The 17,500-nt window shown below is 45.6% G+C and overlaps 1 protein-coding gene across 2 annotated transcripts in view; it reads right to left on the bottom strand.

Moving 5' to 3' along the window:
• Positions 1 to 17,500, bottom strand: part of cadpsa (Ca2+-dependent activator protein for secretion a) — a 109,141-nt gene that overhangs the window by 69,713 nt on the left and 21,928 nt on the right. For both annotated transcript variants that reach the window (XM_076991880.1, XM_076991959.1), the window contains 3 exons: positions 7,867 to 7,947; positions 7,185 to 7,418; positions 3,657 to 3,778 (listed from right to left, as the gene is read on the bottom strand). In XM_076991880.1, the coding sequence (XP_076847995.1) occupies positions 3,657 to 3,778; positions 7,185 to 7,418; positions 7,867 to 7,947 (437 nt within the window). The remainder of the gene's footprint in view (positions 1 to 3,656; positions 3,779 to 7,184; positions 7,419 to 7,866; positions 7,948 to 17,500) is intronic.

Below are 17,500 nucleotides of genomic sequence, written 5' to 3' on the forward strand. Positions count from 1 at the left end.
CTGGGGTCCTGCCTCTAGATCCCAGCCGCTACTGCCCTTGTGTTCTGAGATCCCAGCCCCTACTGCCCTTGTGCATCTGGGGTCCTGCCTCTAGATCCCAGCCCCTACTGCCCTTGTGCATCTGGGGTCCTGCCTCTAGATCCCAGCCCCTACTGCCCTTGTGCATCTGGGGTCCTGCCTCTAGATCCCAGCCCCTACTGCCCTTGTGCATCTGGGGTCCTGCCTCTAGATCCCAGCCCCTACTGCCCTTGTGCATCTGGGGTCCTGCCTCTAGATCCCAGCCCCTACTGCCCTTGTGCATCTGGGGTCCTGCCTCTAGATCCCAGCCCCTACTGCCCTTGTGTTCTGACCTTGTTCCTGTGCTTCCATGACTAGCGACCACATTCTATATTTCTCTCCAGCCTTTTCCAGCCATTGGAAGGATTTCACAATGACAGCCACTTCTGGTGGTACATACAGGTTTCTCCTTCCGTGATGGTTCCTGTGTCTGATGTTTGTAGTATTTACTGCTGAAGGACAAGCAGTCTGTGCAATCTGACTACCCAGGACTGACACCTGGACTCAAAAGAAGCTAAACGGGAGCTCTTGACCACGAGACCATCGTGTAACCATCTACAACCATCACAGCAAGAAAAGCAAGACACTCATGGAGAAGAAAGGAGCAAGAGGTCCCTCTTCTCAAGAGATAGACTTGTGGCTGTTAGTATCGTTGCCTGTGCTGAAGCGTGGATTTGGGTTTGAGTTTGGGTACAATAACAGATAACCAATAATAAAACAAGAGAAAAGGAGTATATTTGTAGGAGTGTGTGTGTTAGGTAAGTCTGGTTGAGTTCTGAGATAAGTACTTGCTTTTTGTAAGGTCATTACAGACGTCACTGCATATGCATAGTGGACCTGTACACCTTTTCTGTAGTTTCGCTGCCTACTCAACAGCCTCTTTCATGATGCTGCTAGGGCTGACTTCCTGTTGACTTCCTGCTGATTTCCTGCGTGTTTTGTCATTTTGTGCTGATAGTTTGGGTTCTCACAAAGGGAGGCTATTAAAGGAATCACAGTTCACACCTATTAAAGAAAGCAGAGCTTTTTACAGGACCACAGTTCACACCTGATTCAACCAGTGGGGAACCGTCAGGGCCCTCTACGCCCTCTCAGAGGGCCTGAAATATTCTTAAAATATTTTTTTAATCTACTTACAGTTTGACAATCGACATCTAAACAATTACAGAAATATAAGCAAATAAATTATTCAACCGTGTCTATTCAATCTGTGTTGGAAGGTGAGGGGTTAAGTGGAAGCCTGTGAGCCTGTGTCTCCCCCTATCAGGACTGTGATGCCCGCTGTTCGTTTACAGAGGGCCAGTCAGTTATAATTTAGCGTAATAACAGTTTCAAATGACAGTAAAATTGACCAATCATATCTTCCCTCTTAGTGGGCGGTCTTAACTGTATGATAATTTCCGCCCGTTGTGGCGACGCTAGCTGTCGTTAACGTACCACCACTAGCTAGTTTCGATTCATTCCTTTGATGCCGCGTTGTTTACATATTCCGCTCTCGAGGAACACGGAGCTGTGAACCTTATTTTGTTGGAACCTTTGCTTAAGTAGTTATCTAGTTCAGATGTTATTGTGTATTGCGCTTCTAAAGCTGTACTGTCATCTCAGTTTTTTTATTTATTTATTGCAGTTAATTAGGAAAGGAAACAATTTTTTTTGGGGGGGGGGGGGGGGGGGGCTCAGAGATTGGTATAATCACACTACACCCTGTGATGATTTTCATTACAGGACCTGAATGTTGTAATAAATGTAAATAATAAAAACCCAGTGTGTTATAGAAAGCACATGATAATTGATTTCAAACTTGCTCTGCTCAGTAGATCAGTAGAGGTTGGCAAAGGTTGATGTAATGGAAAAGCCCTCCTGGTCTCCAAGTGACATACCATTCCTAATCCATAGGGTTCAATATGATGTTGGTCCACCCTTTGCAGCTAGAACAGCTTCAACTCTTCTGGTAAGGCTGTCCAAAAGGTTTAGGAGTGTGTTTATGGGGAGCATTGAAGTGTCCAAAATGTCTTGGTATGCTGAAGTATTCAGAGTTCCTTTCACTGGAACTAAGGGGCCAAGCACACCTCCTGAAAAACAACCCCACACCATAATCCCCCCTCCACCAAGCTTTACACTTGGCACAATGTAATCAAACAAGTACCGCTCTCCTGGCAACTGCTAAACCCAAACTTGTCCATCAGATTGCCAGATGGAGAAGCACAATTCCTCACTTCAGAGAACACGCCTCCACTGCTCTAGAGTCCAGTGGCTTTACACCATTGCAAACACAACTTTGCATTGGACTTGGTGATGTATGGCTTGGATGCAGCTGCTTGACCATGGAAACCATACCATGAAGATCTCTGCACAGTGTTCTTGAGCTAATCTGAAGGCCACATGAAGTTTGGATGTCTAGTGTTTGACTCTGCAGAAAGTTGGCGACCTCTTCACACTATGCGTATCAGCATCTACTGACCCCAACCCCGTCAATTTACATGGCCTACCACTTCGTGGCTAAGTTGCTGTCGTTCCCAAACACTTCCATTTTCTATTAATACAGCTGACAGTTGACTATGGAATATTTAGGAGTGAGGAGATTTCACAACTGGATTTGTTGCACAGGTGGCATCCTATCACACTTACACACATTAAAATAGGAGACAAAACTCATCAGATGATCATTGGTAAGTCATGTACTTTAGTGTGCAATCCATGATGACTTCACAATTCCCAGTTCCAAAGCAGTGTGTGCTTTTGTGTAGTTGTGTAGTGTGCAAGTGTATTTCAGGACTATGACATTTAACCCTATACCTTTTAGTGTCTGTACACACACACCTCCTGAGTGAGGACATGCTCTAATCAATAGGACATGTCAGATGCTTCCAGACTCCACATGCTTAGTGAGGCACTCAGACAGAGTGATGGATTCTCACACACTCCTCACCACTACAGTAGCGGCACACAGCAGATATAAAACCACGGAAGACAAAATTCAAGACTATTCTCTGTCCTGGCTCCATGATGGTGGAATGGTCTTCCATTAGCTGCTCAGGCTGTAGAGTTGTCTTCAAACGTAGACTGAAGACTCACCTGTTTGTTGAGTTCTTAAATGAGCACCAACTCAGCAGATAGTATTTATTGCCCTTGTTCTTAAATTGTATGTTTGTCTAAGGTTCTTTTCGCTTCTTGGTAAGAAGTTTAACTCCTGTTTGTGATCCTGTTAAATCAAAATACTAGGTAATAACATTGACTCCTGTAGTTTAGTTTATCTTGCACTCTGGCCTCTCTGTACTATTATCTAGGATGAATTCTGTGAACAGATGCAAAGCACTTTGTAAGTCGCTCTGAACAAAAGCATCTGCTAAATGCCCTAAATGTATATGTAGGATTATTGTCCTACTGGAACACATCTGGTAGAGTGTCAGAAGCTCCAAGCCCACAGAGACATGGGTCCATCGGGGTGGCATGCTCAGAACACCCCTGTGAGCCACACTGATACAACTCAGCTGGTGCAGCTTTGTAACTCTGAAGACCATGACTCTCCCAGGGCAGTGCAGAACAGGATGGTAGCATTAGGCTCGTTTGTAATGAGACATTTAGATGATGGGGCTCACGTAGGTTTGGAGGCTTCAGCCTGGTCCGTTTGGAGCTTCTGACCCCCCTCCACCTCCATAGTGCAGTAGACGATGCGGTTGGGGGCGAGCGATTTGAGACCCTGAACCTCCATGATCACAACCTGGAGAGGAGACAAAAATGTACTGAGACAAAGAAGAAGTGATGATGGCAGTGATGATGATGATGATGATGATAATTATGATGAGTTCAGAACCTAACAAGGTCAACCCTTAATTTAATTGTAAAATACAAATGAATAATCCATAGGAAAGGTAAGGGGCTAACAATTCCAATACCACATAAAAAAAACAAAAAGGGAAAAAAAGACTTTCTACCAAATATGATCTCAACAGGAGGAAAGACCATCAGAATTCAAAAGATCGGTCTTAGCAGAAATGCCATATGTAATGTCAGAGAGCTATCTGGAATGTCAGAGAGTCATCTGTAATATCATAGACATCATCTGTAACAGCAGAGAGTCATCTTTAATGGCAGAGACTGTAATAACAGACTGTAGTGGAAGACAGTCGTCTGTAATGGCAGAGAGCTAGCAGAGGTCTTTCCTAAGTTTTTGTATTAGTATTAGGCAGCCAACATACAAATATGTTGCTGTGGTACCAGTATCCCCAGTTGACTTGGTGCAATTCTGAAGCAGATTGCTGTATTACTGCACGTTTACCTGTGTCTATCTTGAATTACACACCCTCTCCTGTTGTAAGATCTGCTATAAGAAAATTGATTCTATTTCAGCAGCATTTTAGCTTTGACAGATAATTTAATTTAGACTCTGTGATAGTCACTCTGTTCCTCCTGCAAAGTGGATGAAACCTTCAGAGTCTGATAAAGGACGGACACTGGGAGGTCTGAACGTTAATGGAACCTTCAGAGTCTGATAAAGGACGGACACTGGGAGGTCTGAACGTTAACGGAACCTTCAGATCTGGAATTACATACAGTCACTGTCCTAATATCCCAACTTTGCCATCTAAAAATATCTCAAAAGACATTCTTGAATTGCCTAGTCAGATTTTGTATGTAAGAGTCTGATCATAATAATCTGATTATCTATGAATGGAACAAATGCAAAAAGAATCCAGAGTTGTGGGTAGAAACACCAGACACAAGTTGGGAAGCTGCTTTCATTGCAAGCAACGCATCACCCTCCTGTGCTCAGCGTAATCTTATCTTCACAGTTCTAGCATGTTCATTTCTGCAAGACTAAACTGGCAAAAGAATGTGAGTTTTTTGATTGCTGTCACTGCTAATGCAGATCTTACATACGTTCTGCTCCTTCCCAGGGTGATCAAAAGTTTGGCTTACAAATTGTCTATCAGAGGTATTTCAATAAAATGATTCCAGTGTTGAATGTACAATATTTAGATATTTAGACTGATGCCAACACTCTCTCTAAACAGGAGCGAAGGACTCGCTCTTGCTTAGTTGGATATCAGCCCACCTTCCACTGCCCTTCCAGTGCCCCTCCACTGGCCCTCCACTGCCCTTCCAGTGCCCCTCCACTGCCCTTCCAGTGCCCCTCCACTGCCCCTCCACTGCCCTTCCAGTGCCCCTCCACTGCCCCTCCACTGCCCTTCCAGTGCCCCTCCATTGCCCCTCCACTGCCCTTCCAGTGCCCCTCCACTGCCCCTCCACTGCCCTTCCAGTGCCCCTCCACTGGCCCTCCACTGCCCTTCCAGTGCCCCTCCACTGCCCTTCCACTGCCCCTCCACTGCCCCTCCACTGCCCTTCCAGTGCCCCTCCACTGCCCCTCCACTGCCCCTCCACTGCCCTTCCAGTGCCCCTCCACTGCCCTTCCAGTGCCCCTCCACTGCCCTTCCAGTGCCCCTCCATTGCCCCTCCACTGCCCCTCCACTGCCCTTCCAGTGCCCCTCCACTGGCCCTCCACTGCCCTTCCAGTGCCCCTCCACTGCCCTTCCAGTGCCCCTCCACTGCCCTTCCACTGCCCCTCCACTGCCCCTCCACTGCCCTTCCAGTGCCCCTCCACTGCCCCTCCACTGCCCCTCCACTGCCCTTCCAGTGCCCCTCCACTGGCCCTCCACTGCCCTTCCAGTGCCCCTCCACTGCCCTTCCAGTGCCCCTCCACTGCCCTTCCACTGCCCCTCCACTGCCCCTCCACTGCCCCTCCACTGCCCCTCCACTGCCCTTCCAGTGCCCCTCCACTGCCCCTCCACTACCCCACTGCCTCAAGCTCTGAACAGTCATCTGGACAATTTGATGCTGTATTTGGAAAAGCCCAAGAACCGTCCCCTCACTTCCATTATCCATACTCCACTACATCAGCCAAGGTCGGACCCTCATGTTGGAGCAGTCGTGTCGGCAAGTTGTATCTAAGTGCTATTGTATCGTCATCATTTCTTTCCTGTGTCAGTTGAACAATTGTGGCAATAGAAATTTAGTTCTGCCTGTCAATTGTATATTTGAATATTTACATGAAACAATGATAATGAAAATGTATTCATACTTTCTCCCCTTGAACAGTTAACAAGCCACAATGAAGAGTAACAAGACTTTTATCTGTAATTTGGTTTGTTAGTATCCGATGCTGGTGTTTTCGGCCCCTTATAAATGCCCATGTCCACACCCACAGATGCGTGGGGAGGTGGGAGCATGCGTTTCATGATGGGGTGTTGGACTGGATTAGCAAGGAGACACACACACACACACACACACACACACACACACACTCACACGTCTGGGGTGCTTATGAATGCAAAGGTTGTACTGTCCTCTCCCACAGGCCTGAATCTAATAAACAAAAAGTGACAGTTTCCAAATTCTTTTAAAATTAAGTCTAAATGAAAAATGCCACAGATGCAGAAAACTAATTTATTTTGATTCATAATATTTAATACTACCATGCAAGTTATGTAATGGGATGTTCAGAAGAAAGAGCTTTGTAGCTCTAATTCTCAAAAAGCCTCAACCAGTCTGATGATAACAGACAGCTGCATTACAAACACTCGCATTTCATCATTAGACGGGATTAGTACATTTGTGTTTGATCCTCTAGAAAAGCCCCAGGCTGGTACGAGAAGGCAGCAGTGAGGAGACACATGTTCACTTATACAGTAACAGAGGGGCACCATATGGAGACATTAGGACACCTCTACAGGTCTGTGAGTGACAGGTTAACATTAGTAGGAGGTGATGGTTTTTAGGAGAGCCAAGAATCGCTGACAGTGCTCCAGAACAGATGCTGTGGTTTCCAGCAAGTTTACAAGTACAACTGCTAGTAAATCAAAGGAACTATTGTAGCAATCAGGTTACACTGAACTAAGTGCAAGTATTATATGAATCAACAGGGTTAGGGGTCACCCTTAGGGTTAATCCTAGCCCTGTGGATCAAACTCTAAACCCGTGGATCAACAGGGTTAGAGATCACCCTTAGACATTTGGTCAGATCAGTCAAGTCCATTTAAGTGTAAAGTAGCCCTGACACTGGAGGCAAATGGCTAGACATGAGTGGGAGAATGGATGCGTGGATAAATGGGAGAACAGGAGAATGGTACCTCCAGGGTGAAGGAGAGGACAACATCAGACTTGGAGAGCTGGTTCTCGTCCTCCTGGCCCATGTCAATGATGGAGGTGTTGTGTCCTCGCTTCAGCTTCTGCAGTTTGAAATCTCCTCCCTTCGACACGGGCATGCTCTCCAGGTTGGCCATGAGGAGGTTCACTGACGACTTCAGCTCCTCGATGTACATGGCCTCCATGTCCTTCGACACGAATCGGGGAAACTTCCCAGCCTAGAGGTGAGGAAAGATGGAGGGGTGTGGGAATGATAACACAAGAGAGTAGAGGGAGGAGAAGGAGAGAGAGAGATTACAGAAGAGAACAAGGAGTCACAGAGATAGAGGTGAGACAGAGAGACACACTGAGGCTTAAAAAAGTAATTAATAGTCTCATCAGTGCTGAGGTGAGCAGAAATTTGAATATCTTCAGTGTGTTGATTTTACATCTAGATATGGAATGCTTTGTAACATCTGTAGAAGAAACCACAGTGCTATCTTCTGTAAGAAATCATGTTCAGCCATGCAACTCTTCCTCCCCACCTGCATCAGCGTATCACAGAACATTTTCTGATCTTGAAAAGATCCGGCAGCTGGCACAGATAAACACTCAGGCCCGGCCTGCTTGGGGCAGCTCAGAGCAGCTTCCTCCTGCCCATCTTCTAACTTGCTCCAGAACACTTACTCTTGCGATCTGCTCGGCCATCTGCAGACGTCCGTCCAGTTCTCGTCTGATCTGTGCAGCCTGTTCGTCTGGGTTGTCCAACTACAGGGAGAGAGAACCCCTGTGTTATCAACAGCAGCACAGTTCACATTCAGGCTAAGCAGAAACCATCTCGATTGGTGCCGCCTGTGCCAATTCAATTCAAACTCTCCCTACATATATTTTTATGTGGTTAACAATAGTTGAAAATAATCTGCATAATTGTGTTACCGTAATGACTGTAGTGTTTGTTTATCTGCCTCATCTCACCCTCATCTTTCATCTCATGTTAAATACATACAAATATTTCAGACTAGTTCAAATTTTCCATTAAGAAATTAAAATCCCTGGACATATAACCTTGTCACATGATCTTTTCAGAAGAAAGTTTATTTTTCCACATAACTAAGGAAAGGGCGAGACTTCACTTTGCCCCCATGAGTAAGAGGAAGACATTTCATGTCTTGTTAGCTGAGTCACTCTCAGTAAGTGACTCACTGTCAGTGCAGGACATCCATGCAATGATTCCACCTCCTGACATCTTTAAAGAGCCATTACAGTCCAGTGTCACCATGATCTGATTTTACACCAGTCATTCTCCTATCCAGCAGGAGACCTGTGAAAGCTATGCTAAAGGCCAGTAATAGTCTGGAATGAATAGGATGGAGTGCATGTGGGATCTCTGCTCCAGGGCTATAAATGGTCATGCTCCCTGTGCTTCCTCTGATTGGACAACGTTGTGGCCTGCCACCTCTGTTTGGGCAGTGTTATAACCTTGGTGGAGCTTGCTGGCACTGCTGGACTCAAAGGCAGTGTTATGTTAGAGCAAGCAGACTATCACAAGGACATGCACAGACATGCACACTCTAATCTCACTGCTCTCATAAACCTTGATGGGTATGATTTGTATATCTGTCCATGAACTCTGACCTACTCAGGTGCTCCCTTAATCCTCTGAGCCAAATCTGCCTTAGTGAGCATATGAACTACTCCTTCGTGGCATTCTAGTAATGTTTTACATAGCACATCTATGATATATATGCAGTCTATTAAAACACCAGTACTGTATGCATGCACAGAAAGGTATTTTGGACTGAAATATTGGTTTGGAAGTGTCCTCAGACTGACTGTACCTGTCTATAGTTTGTTATGGCAAAGTTCCCTGGGCAAAGGTGTAGCTGGAATTTGTGAGCTTATGTGTATGTGTGCAGCTGTGTGTGTGTGTGTGTGTGTGTGTGTGTGTGTGTGTGTGTGTGTGTGTGTGTGTGTGTGTGTGTGTGTGTGTGTGTGTGTGCGCGCGCATGTGGGCCAGAATGTGGGCCAGAAGCTAGAAAGTTGTATTGTTTGCTATTCAGCACCGTGACTGTGTGGTTGGCCATCTGTACATGCTGTCGCTACAGGGTCCCCCTTCCTGCTACCAGCTGGGATAAGCTCAGTGTTTAACAAGTCAACCACCTCCTCTCCACCCTGAGGATACCCACACACACGTGAGTGCACAGACACACTCCCTAATGCATAAACACACACACACAAACACACAAACACATACACGTGCCTGTATGTAACATACTCAAACATGCCAAAGCAAGATGCCAAAGTGTGGGCATGTAAAACAACTTGAAGATATTTCAGTGTTCATACACACATATACAACCTCACCCATACACAGATACACACAGCCTCAGGTACACACACACACACACACACACACACACACACACACACACACACACACACACACATACACACACACACATACACAGGACCTTCTTCACACTCTGAGCACAGTCACCTCTCCCAGCCATGATGGATAAAATCCTAGAAACTGCCATGAAAACTCCTTTGACAGACCACAGACAGTACAAACAGACCACAGACAGTGCAGACAGACCACAGACAGTGCAGACAGACCACAGACAGTGCAGACAGTTTTCACTTCTGATCATGGATCAGGACCACAGGAATGGTTTTGGATTTCAAATTTTAAGTTTAAATAGGGCTGAATCTAAGAGGTTTGGGCTTCAATGCATCTGAGAACCACACCCCTTCAGTGTAAAGACTAAAGAGCCACGAGTAAAGACGTAGGAGACAGGAGAGTGTGACAGGAAAGCCTCCACCTTCTGGAACTGCAAGACAGACAAGACCATCACGTCCTCACCCCCTGCTAGTCAGATAAGTCAGATAACAGTACAGAGAGGCACACTAATTCAATCTGTCTAATCTCAGTTTGCCAGACCACAGTTTCAGTATACCCATTCTGTGTGTGTGTGTGTGTGTGTGTGTGTGTGTGTGTGTGTGTGTGTGTGTGTGTGTGTGTGTGTGTGTGTGTGTGTGTGTGTGTGTGTGTGTGTTTGTAAATGTGCACTTGGTATGTGTCAGGCTCCTGCATTAAAAACATGTCAGTTCTCATACCAGGAGACCCAGCACAGAGAAGTACTGGGCATAGGGCACCACCCACACCAATCATCTCAGCCTTTTTCTCCTCACTGATCAGCTAAGCATCTTCATCATCTCTGATCATCTCAGCACCCTCATCCTCACTGATCATCTCAGCACCTTCCTCCTCACTGATTATCTCAGCATCTTCATCATCTCAGCACCTTCCTCTTCACTGATCAGGAGTTCCCTCAGCATCTTCAACCCAGCCACCAAACACTAGACCAGAGGCTAGAATTGGTTCAGCCTGGTGAAGGTGTTGTTGCTGTGGCAGTTATATATTTTACTGTGTGACCATTTAGGTTTTTCTTCTCCTTCTTTTTTCCAGTTAACGACTCTGGAAAAACGATTTAATGATCCATTACTGATCATTTCATCAGCCAGTGTCCCTTTGTAGTACACCTCATCGAGATAACGCAGGATTTTGATAACTGGATGTCCAAGTCTCTCAGGGCAGCACATTACATTACAAACCAAGAAAAGGCTTTTTGTCAGATTTCATTTTGAATTTGAAGAGCATTTTGATGAACAGACAAGCAGTTTTGGAGAACTGTTTCTGGGTCCTTCACAGCATGAGGCATCTTACATCTTACACTGCCATTCTTACACTGAACTGGTCATTTTACTTTTCGCAAAATCTTAACTGATAATAACAAACACAAATTTTTTTTGACTGAAACCATTATCACCACAACTGGTGTTGAGATGTTCCTTTCATGGCCTGACGGAGGGGAGGGGGGGCACCAAAGGGCTTTCCATTTAAGCACTGATCCACAGTCTTGGATCATTGAGATTGGTTTAGTTGCAAGGAAAACAGTGGCACCATCTCCAGGTCCGTGCTGCCTGTGGCTGATGGATCACTCACAGAGCTCCTCCATGATGACAGGGGAACAGGGCCCAGCTCCTGTCGGCTAAGCATGAGAGAACGCTGCTGACACACAGGAGGCATAAGAATACACCCAACAACCACACACACATGAACACATACACACACACACACACCCACACACACCCGCAAACACACACACACACACACACTCACACACACACACACACACACCCGCAAACACACACACACATACAAACACACACACACACACCCGTAAACACACACACACACACACACACACACACACATACACACACCCGCAAACACACACACACACACACACACACACACACACACACACACCAGCAAAAACACACACCCGCAAACACACACACACACACACACACACACACACATGCACGCATACATACACACACGCACACACACACATACACACTAGGGATGTGGAGATTCATCGATTCACATCGGTGAATCGGTACACATGTCTGCGATGCGACTGCATCGGTAGATTCAACGTGCATCGAGTTTAATTTGCGGGCGAATTCACGATGCATCGCCTTCAGTGAGGCGGTCACGCAATCTGCAAACAATGCCGTGGGGCTAAATACGTTAGTAGCACAACGAACCTGGCGACACGCATGAAAAGACGGCACGGTGTGGACATCTCTGCGGCCGCTACCCCCTCGTAACCCCCCCGCTCAACAACTTACGTTCGTGAGTGTGTCGCATCGCATCGCATCGCATCGACAAGGGGTTTCAGAGTATTGCAGTTATATCGCATCGTTGGCAGTGTATCGAGATGTGTATCGAATCTAGCTTAGTGGTGACGATATACATCCCTAATACACACACATGCACGCACACATACACACGCATACACACACACACATACACGCACATGCACGCACGCATACACACGCACACACACACACACACACACACACACACACACCTCATTTTGCTTTCACTTTGTTTCTTTTAGTGGAAACTCAATCACTCTGTGTTTTCTCTCTATAGGTTCATGTCCATCTGTGTCTGGTTTGTCTCTGCCTGTCCAATGCTCTCCCTTTATCTCCACCCCTCCACCCCTTCTCTCTCTCTCTGCATCTTTTGTCTCTTTTTCTCCACTTGTTTGTCTGTCTGTGTGTGTGTGTGTGTGTGTGTGTGTGTGTGTGTGTGTGTGTGTGTATGTGTGTGTGTGTGTGAACCTCTGCATGTATGTGTGTGTGTCTCACGCTGTTCGTTCCAGACCATTTTAACACAGCCTGGTATAAACAGGACCAAGACAGTGTGGTGTGTGTGTGTGAGCTGCACAGGGGTGATCTCACTGTGAGTTGAATGTGTGTGCTGCAACACTGACTTCTGTTGGAACAGTCCCTCTCTCCGCCCCCCTCTCCGCCCCTCTCTCCGCCCCCCTCTCCGCCCCTCTCTCCGCCCCTCTCTCCGCCCCCCTCTCCGGTGTCAGGGCTTTAACAGACATTTAATGCCAGAGAACTATCACCATAGCAGGGAAAAGGTCAGAGAGCAGGCCAGTGCTCCCTCTTCTGGGTGGGTTCACTGTAAGGCGCCCGGTGCTCGGACTGGCATGGTAACAGCCAATAATGATGCCACTCCTCTCAAATGCCTTGTTCTTTGAAGGCTTCTGACACACGTGTGTACCGGCGTCCTGTTGATGTCTGCTTCTGTTTGTTTTTTGTCTGTGTCTGCGCATGTGTGTGTGTGTGTGTGTGTGTGTGTATGTGTGTTATGCTTTTATACATGTTTTCTAACTGAAGTAAAGTGTGTGTTTGTGTGTGTGCACTTACACTGATGACCCTAAACCTGCATGCTCCCCATCAGAAGCCACCTTTGTTTGGCCTTATGTGGTTGTCATGGAGACAGTAAACATGCAGGGCCTTTAACCACCGTTTTGTCTTCATCAGCTGTTCCTCATATGAATATATTACAGGCTCAGTCCTGCTCATCACAGCTCTCTCACTCCCCTGTCTCTCCCTGCCTCTTTCTCCTCCTTTTCTCCCTCGCTCACCCTCTCTCTCTCTCCCCCATATCCCACACCCTCTCTCTCTCGCCCCCATATCCCACACCCTCTCTCTCTCTCTCCCCCATATCCTTCGCCCTCTTCTCTCTCTCCCTACCTCTCTCCATTTTTTCCTCTCTCTTTCTCCCAGCACACCCTTCACGACCTTCTTTGTTGTCCTGTTGCTCTCTCTCTCTCTCTCTCTCTCTCTCTCTCTCTCTCTCTCTCTCTCTCTCTCTCTCTCTCTCATGCTCGTTCTCTCTCTCTCGTTCTCTCTCTGTCCACAGCTGCATGTTTGCTCCAATCAATTAAATGTGAGATTAGGTCACTCACACCAGCACAGACATACAGAGACAGATAAAAGGTAAACCACAGTACTACTGTGTGATGTCAGTGTTTGATGACACACTCCAGGTCTGTATGTTAACGTTGTATTTCTGGCACAAGGTAAAAGGTGCAAAAGTTTCATGAGTCAGCAGTGTTTTGGTGTGTAGTGTGTGCGTGAGTGTGTAGTGATTGTATGCACGTGTGGTAGCCCAACTCAAAAGTAGCCCGAAAAATCGTACCACGCGACCCCAGAATTTTTACCCGCGGCTGGACTTTCAAACAATCCCAATTTGCGAACCTGGCAACTATGGGCATTGCTGTTTTTACGGCACACTGTTTTATATAAAATGTAATATGTATTGTTCATAACAAACTCCATGTTTTTTCAGGTAGAGCGGGCCTACTGGTCTTCAATGTTTTGTTTTTGTTATGCTCAATAACTATAAGTTCAGGTCAATAAAGTTGTTTGGAAATCTGTTTTTGTAAATATTGCACATACACACGATAATATTCTGTAACTGGTTAATAAATTTCATTTTGTGCAAGTGTATATAATGACCATTTATATTTTAGTCAACTAAATTCTAATGATAATTAGTCAACTAAAACTAAAAACAACTCCAATGACTAACTTATGACCAAAACTAAATTACATTTTAGTCAAAAGACTAAAACTAAATTGCTGTCCAAATTAACACTGCTCCCCTCTGCCTTTCACTGGCAGGCAGCAGCACACAGGTCATCAGATGAGGCAGAGATGATAATCAAGTTTAACGTTGCCTACAATATTGCAAAAGAAGAACTTCCCTTCACTAAATTCAAGTCAGAAAGAATTCTTCAGAAGAAAAATGGCTTGAACGTAAACCCGACTTACAGCAATGATGTTGCATGCGACAAATTGTTAGTTAATTATTTACAAGTCAATATTGTTTATATGGACAGCAATAAACACAATAATAACACCGGTAAAACTGCGGTGTTAAATGTGATGCAGTCGAAAAATTTGGGTGCACCTAACTTTTGTGCTGGTTTTTGCAACCAGTGCAAAAAGTTAGTCTAGAGCCTTGTGAGTGTGTGTGTGTGTGTGTGTGTGTGTGTGTGTGTGTGTGTGTGTGTGTGTGTGTGTGTGTGTGTGTGTGTGTGTGTGTGTGTGTGTGTGTGTGTGTGTGTGTGTGTGTGTGAAAGGCAAGGAAGAGCATATAGGTCTGCATAGCATCAGCAGCAATCAGACACTGTGATGCATATACAAGCATATACAAGCACACATACAGCAGTGCCACTTCAATCACTTCAACTAATTCTGTGGTGCTGTCTTCTATGGATGTGCATCTGCTCCTTGGCCTATGTTACAATCATCACACACACACACACACACACACTTACTACACATGCACTCACTACACACAAACACGCACACACACACTTACTACACACACACACACACACACACACACACACACACACACACACACACACACACACACACACACACACACACACACACACACACACACACTGTGTTTCTTCTAATTAAACTGAAGTCTTTGGAATGTCATTAACACTGCTCTGTCACACCCCCTCCTCTGTCTCTCAACCCAGCCTCTGTCTCTCAACCCAGCCTCTGTCTGTCTGCCCCACCCCTGTCTGCCCCACCCCTGTCTGTCTGCCCCACCCCTGTCTGTCTGCCCCACCCCTGTCTGTCTGCCCCACCCCTGTCTGCCCCACCCCTGTCTGTGTACCCTGCCCTGACACTGGTACCACAGTGCCCATGTGCTGGCTGATGGCCACAGAAACACCATCAGTAACTTTACAAATGCTACATAGCACAAACTAATAATAATTTTTTTTTTTAATTGTGTGAGCACTGTGTGTGGTTCCATATTTGTAGGTGGTGACTGTTACTCGACACTGTGATTATTATTCAATGACTCCGTGACACTCCTACTCAAAGACACTGAGACTCCTACTCAAAGACATTTGCCAGGACACACATCCCGAGCAAAGGATCCTGAGCCAAAATCTACTTTGCTCGTGAAACACAGCATTACTGGACATACTTTCACCAATGTGATGTGTGCTCATACACAAGGCAAAAGGAGAAATTCAGACAGAATGAGAGAAAGCAAGACAAAGATTGACAGAGGGAGACAGAGAGAGAGAGAGAGTCAGAGAGAGACAGGGGAGACAGATAGAGAGAGAGAGAGAGTCAGAGAGAGACAAAGGGAGAAAGAAGCTTGAAGCTACTATCTATTTGATGGACTCTGAAGCTCCTGTGAGATGGCAGCCATGTTGTGTGATATCACTGTCTTTGAAATGGTAACACAGAGGGGAGCTGCCACTCACTGCCCCTCACCAGGGGTTATCATTAAAGGTCTTGTTCCACACACACACACATACACACACACCTCCTGCTATGCACAGCGTCCTCATGTCCAGCTTCTCCCCAGGATCAGAGCAATACAAGTAATTTCTCTTTCTTTCTTATATTAGAATTAGATATCAAATTATACACATTATATGAATCATAGAATCAGAGCATGTGCAAAATTTAATGATCCACAGCTGCATTGGTAAAATTAGGTAAATCAGGTGAAACACATGTGAGTGTTCAAGTAATCAATTAAGCAGATCAACCAAATGAGATATCGTTATCGTTGGGCACACTGAATAAAAGACACAGGAAGCAACCAAACCACTGTTGTACTAAGGTGTAAAGGACACAGATCAACAATGCTGAGAGGAAAGGAGACATGAGGACACCAGGAAGAAGGTGGTGACAGCCCATCAGTCTGGGGAATGTTACAAGATCATCTCCAAAAGATTCCAGCTCCATCCATCCACTGTAAGACAAAGAAAGCGTTTACAAATGGAGGGCACTCAGCAACACCACGTTCAGCATTATCAGCTCTGCCCAGAAGTGGACGGCCATCACAACCTACATGAAGAATCACCAGAAAAATAATCATTCAGGTAAAGGCATCACCACACATCACACCCAGAGAGTTGCAGACCTCTCTGGCTGCATCTGGGTTAAATGTATCTAGAATCAGGCAAAAAATCAATAGACATGCCATTCATGGGAGAGTTGCTAGAAGGAAGCCTCAGCTCTCAAGAAAGAACAAAGTCCATTTAAACGTTGCCAGAGCACTTGAACAATGAGTGCTATATGTAATTATACAACAATAATGTAATTATTTGGCCACGATCACAGGCGCCATGTTTGGATAAAAGTTAACATTACATATATAGAGAGGAATCACCTCCCAAAAAGTGAAGAACATTGGTGGAAATGTGAAGGTCTGGGCCTACTTTTCTGCCTCCGGACCTGGACAACCAATTCCCAGGCCTATTGAAATATTCTTGACCAGAATCTGGTCAGGGAGTTGTAGCTGGAACTGAATTGGAAGTGGATTATGCAACAAGACAACGATCCAAAGCATTCCAGCCAAACTACCAAGGAATATCTTAAGAGAAAGAAGATTTGTACTCTAGATTGGCCCAGTCAAAGTCCAGACCTCACTCCCATAGAAACGCTGCAGCAAGATCTGAAGTGGGCGGTACATGCCAGATGTTCCTCCAGCCTCTCTCAACTGGTGGAGTTCTGCAAGAAGGAGTTTCTGGTTACAGAAGACGTTTGGTTGAAGTAATGGCTGCAAAAGGAGGTACCACTATAAGAAAAATTATTTATTTATGTAATTTGCTTTGTCAAAGTTTATATAATATTTCTCTGTCAAAAATGAATCACAGTTCAGTGCATGTTATTGTCGCTGATCTAACGTTTGTTCTGGAATTTTCCATCTCTGTTTTAATAACCTGCCAGTCAGCAGCTAACCACAGCTATGGATCACGCCTCCCCTCAGGAAACAGCCGATATATTAGATTAAAGTCCCTCCACGTGGGACAACGCAAACACACCCTGAAAGCTGTTTAGCATGTGTGCTTGTCTGGATAAAGATTAACAAATACACACACACACACACACACAC

Source organism: Brachyhypopomus gauderio, chromosome 1 (genome assembly GCF_052324685.1).
Source record: "Brachyhypopomus gauderio isolate BG-103 chromosome 1, BGAUD_0.2, whole genome shotgun sequence".
In the NCBI taxonomy this organism is placed as follows: domain Eukaryota; kingdom Metazoa; phylum Chordata; class Actinopteri; order Gymnotiformes; family Hypopomidae; genus Brachyhypopomus; species Brachyhypopomus gauderio.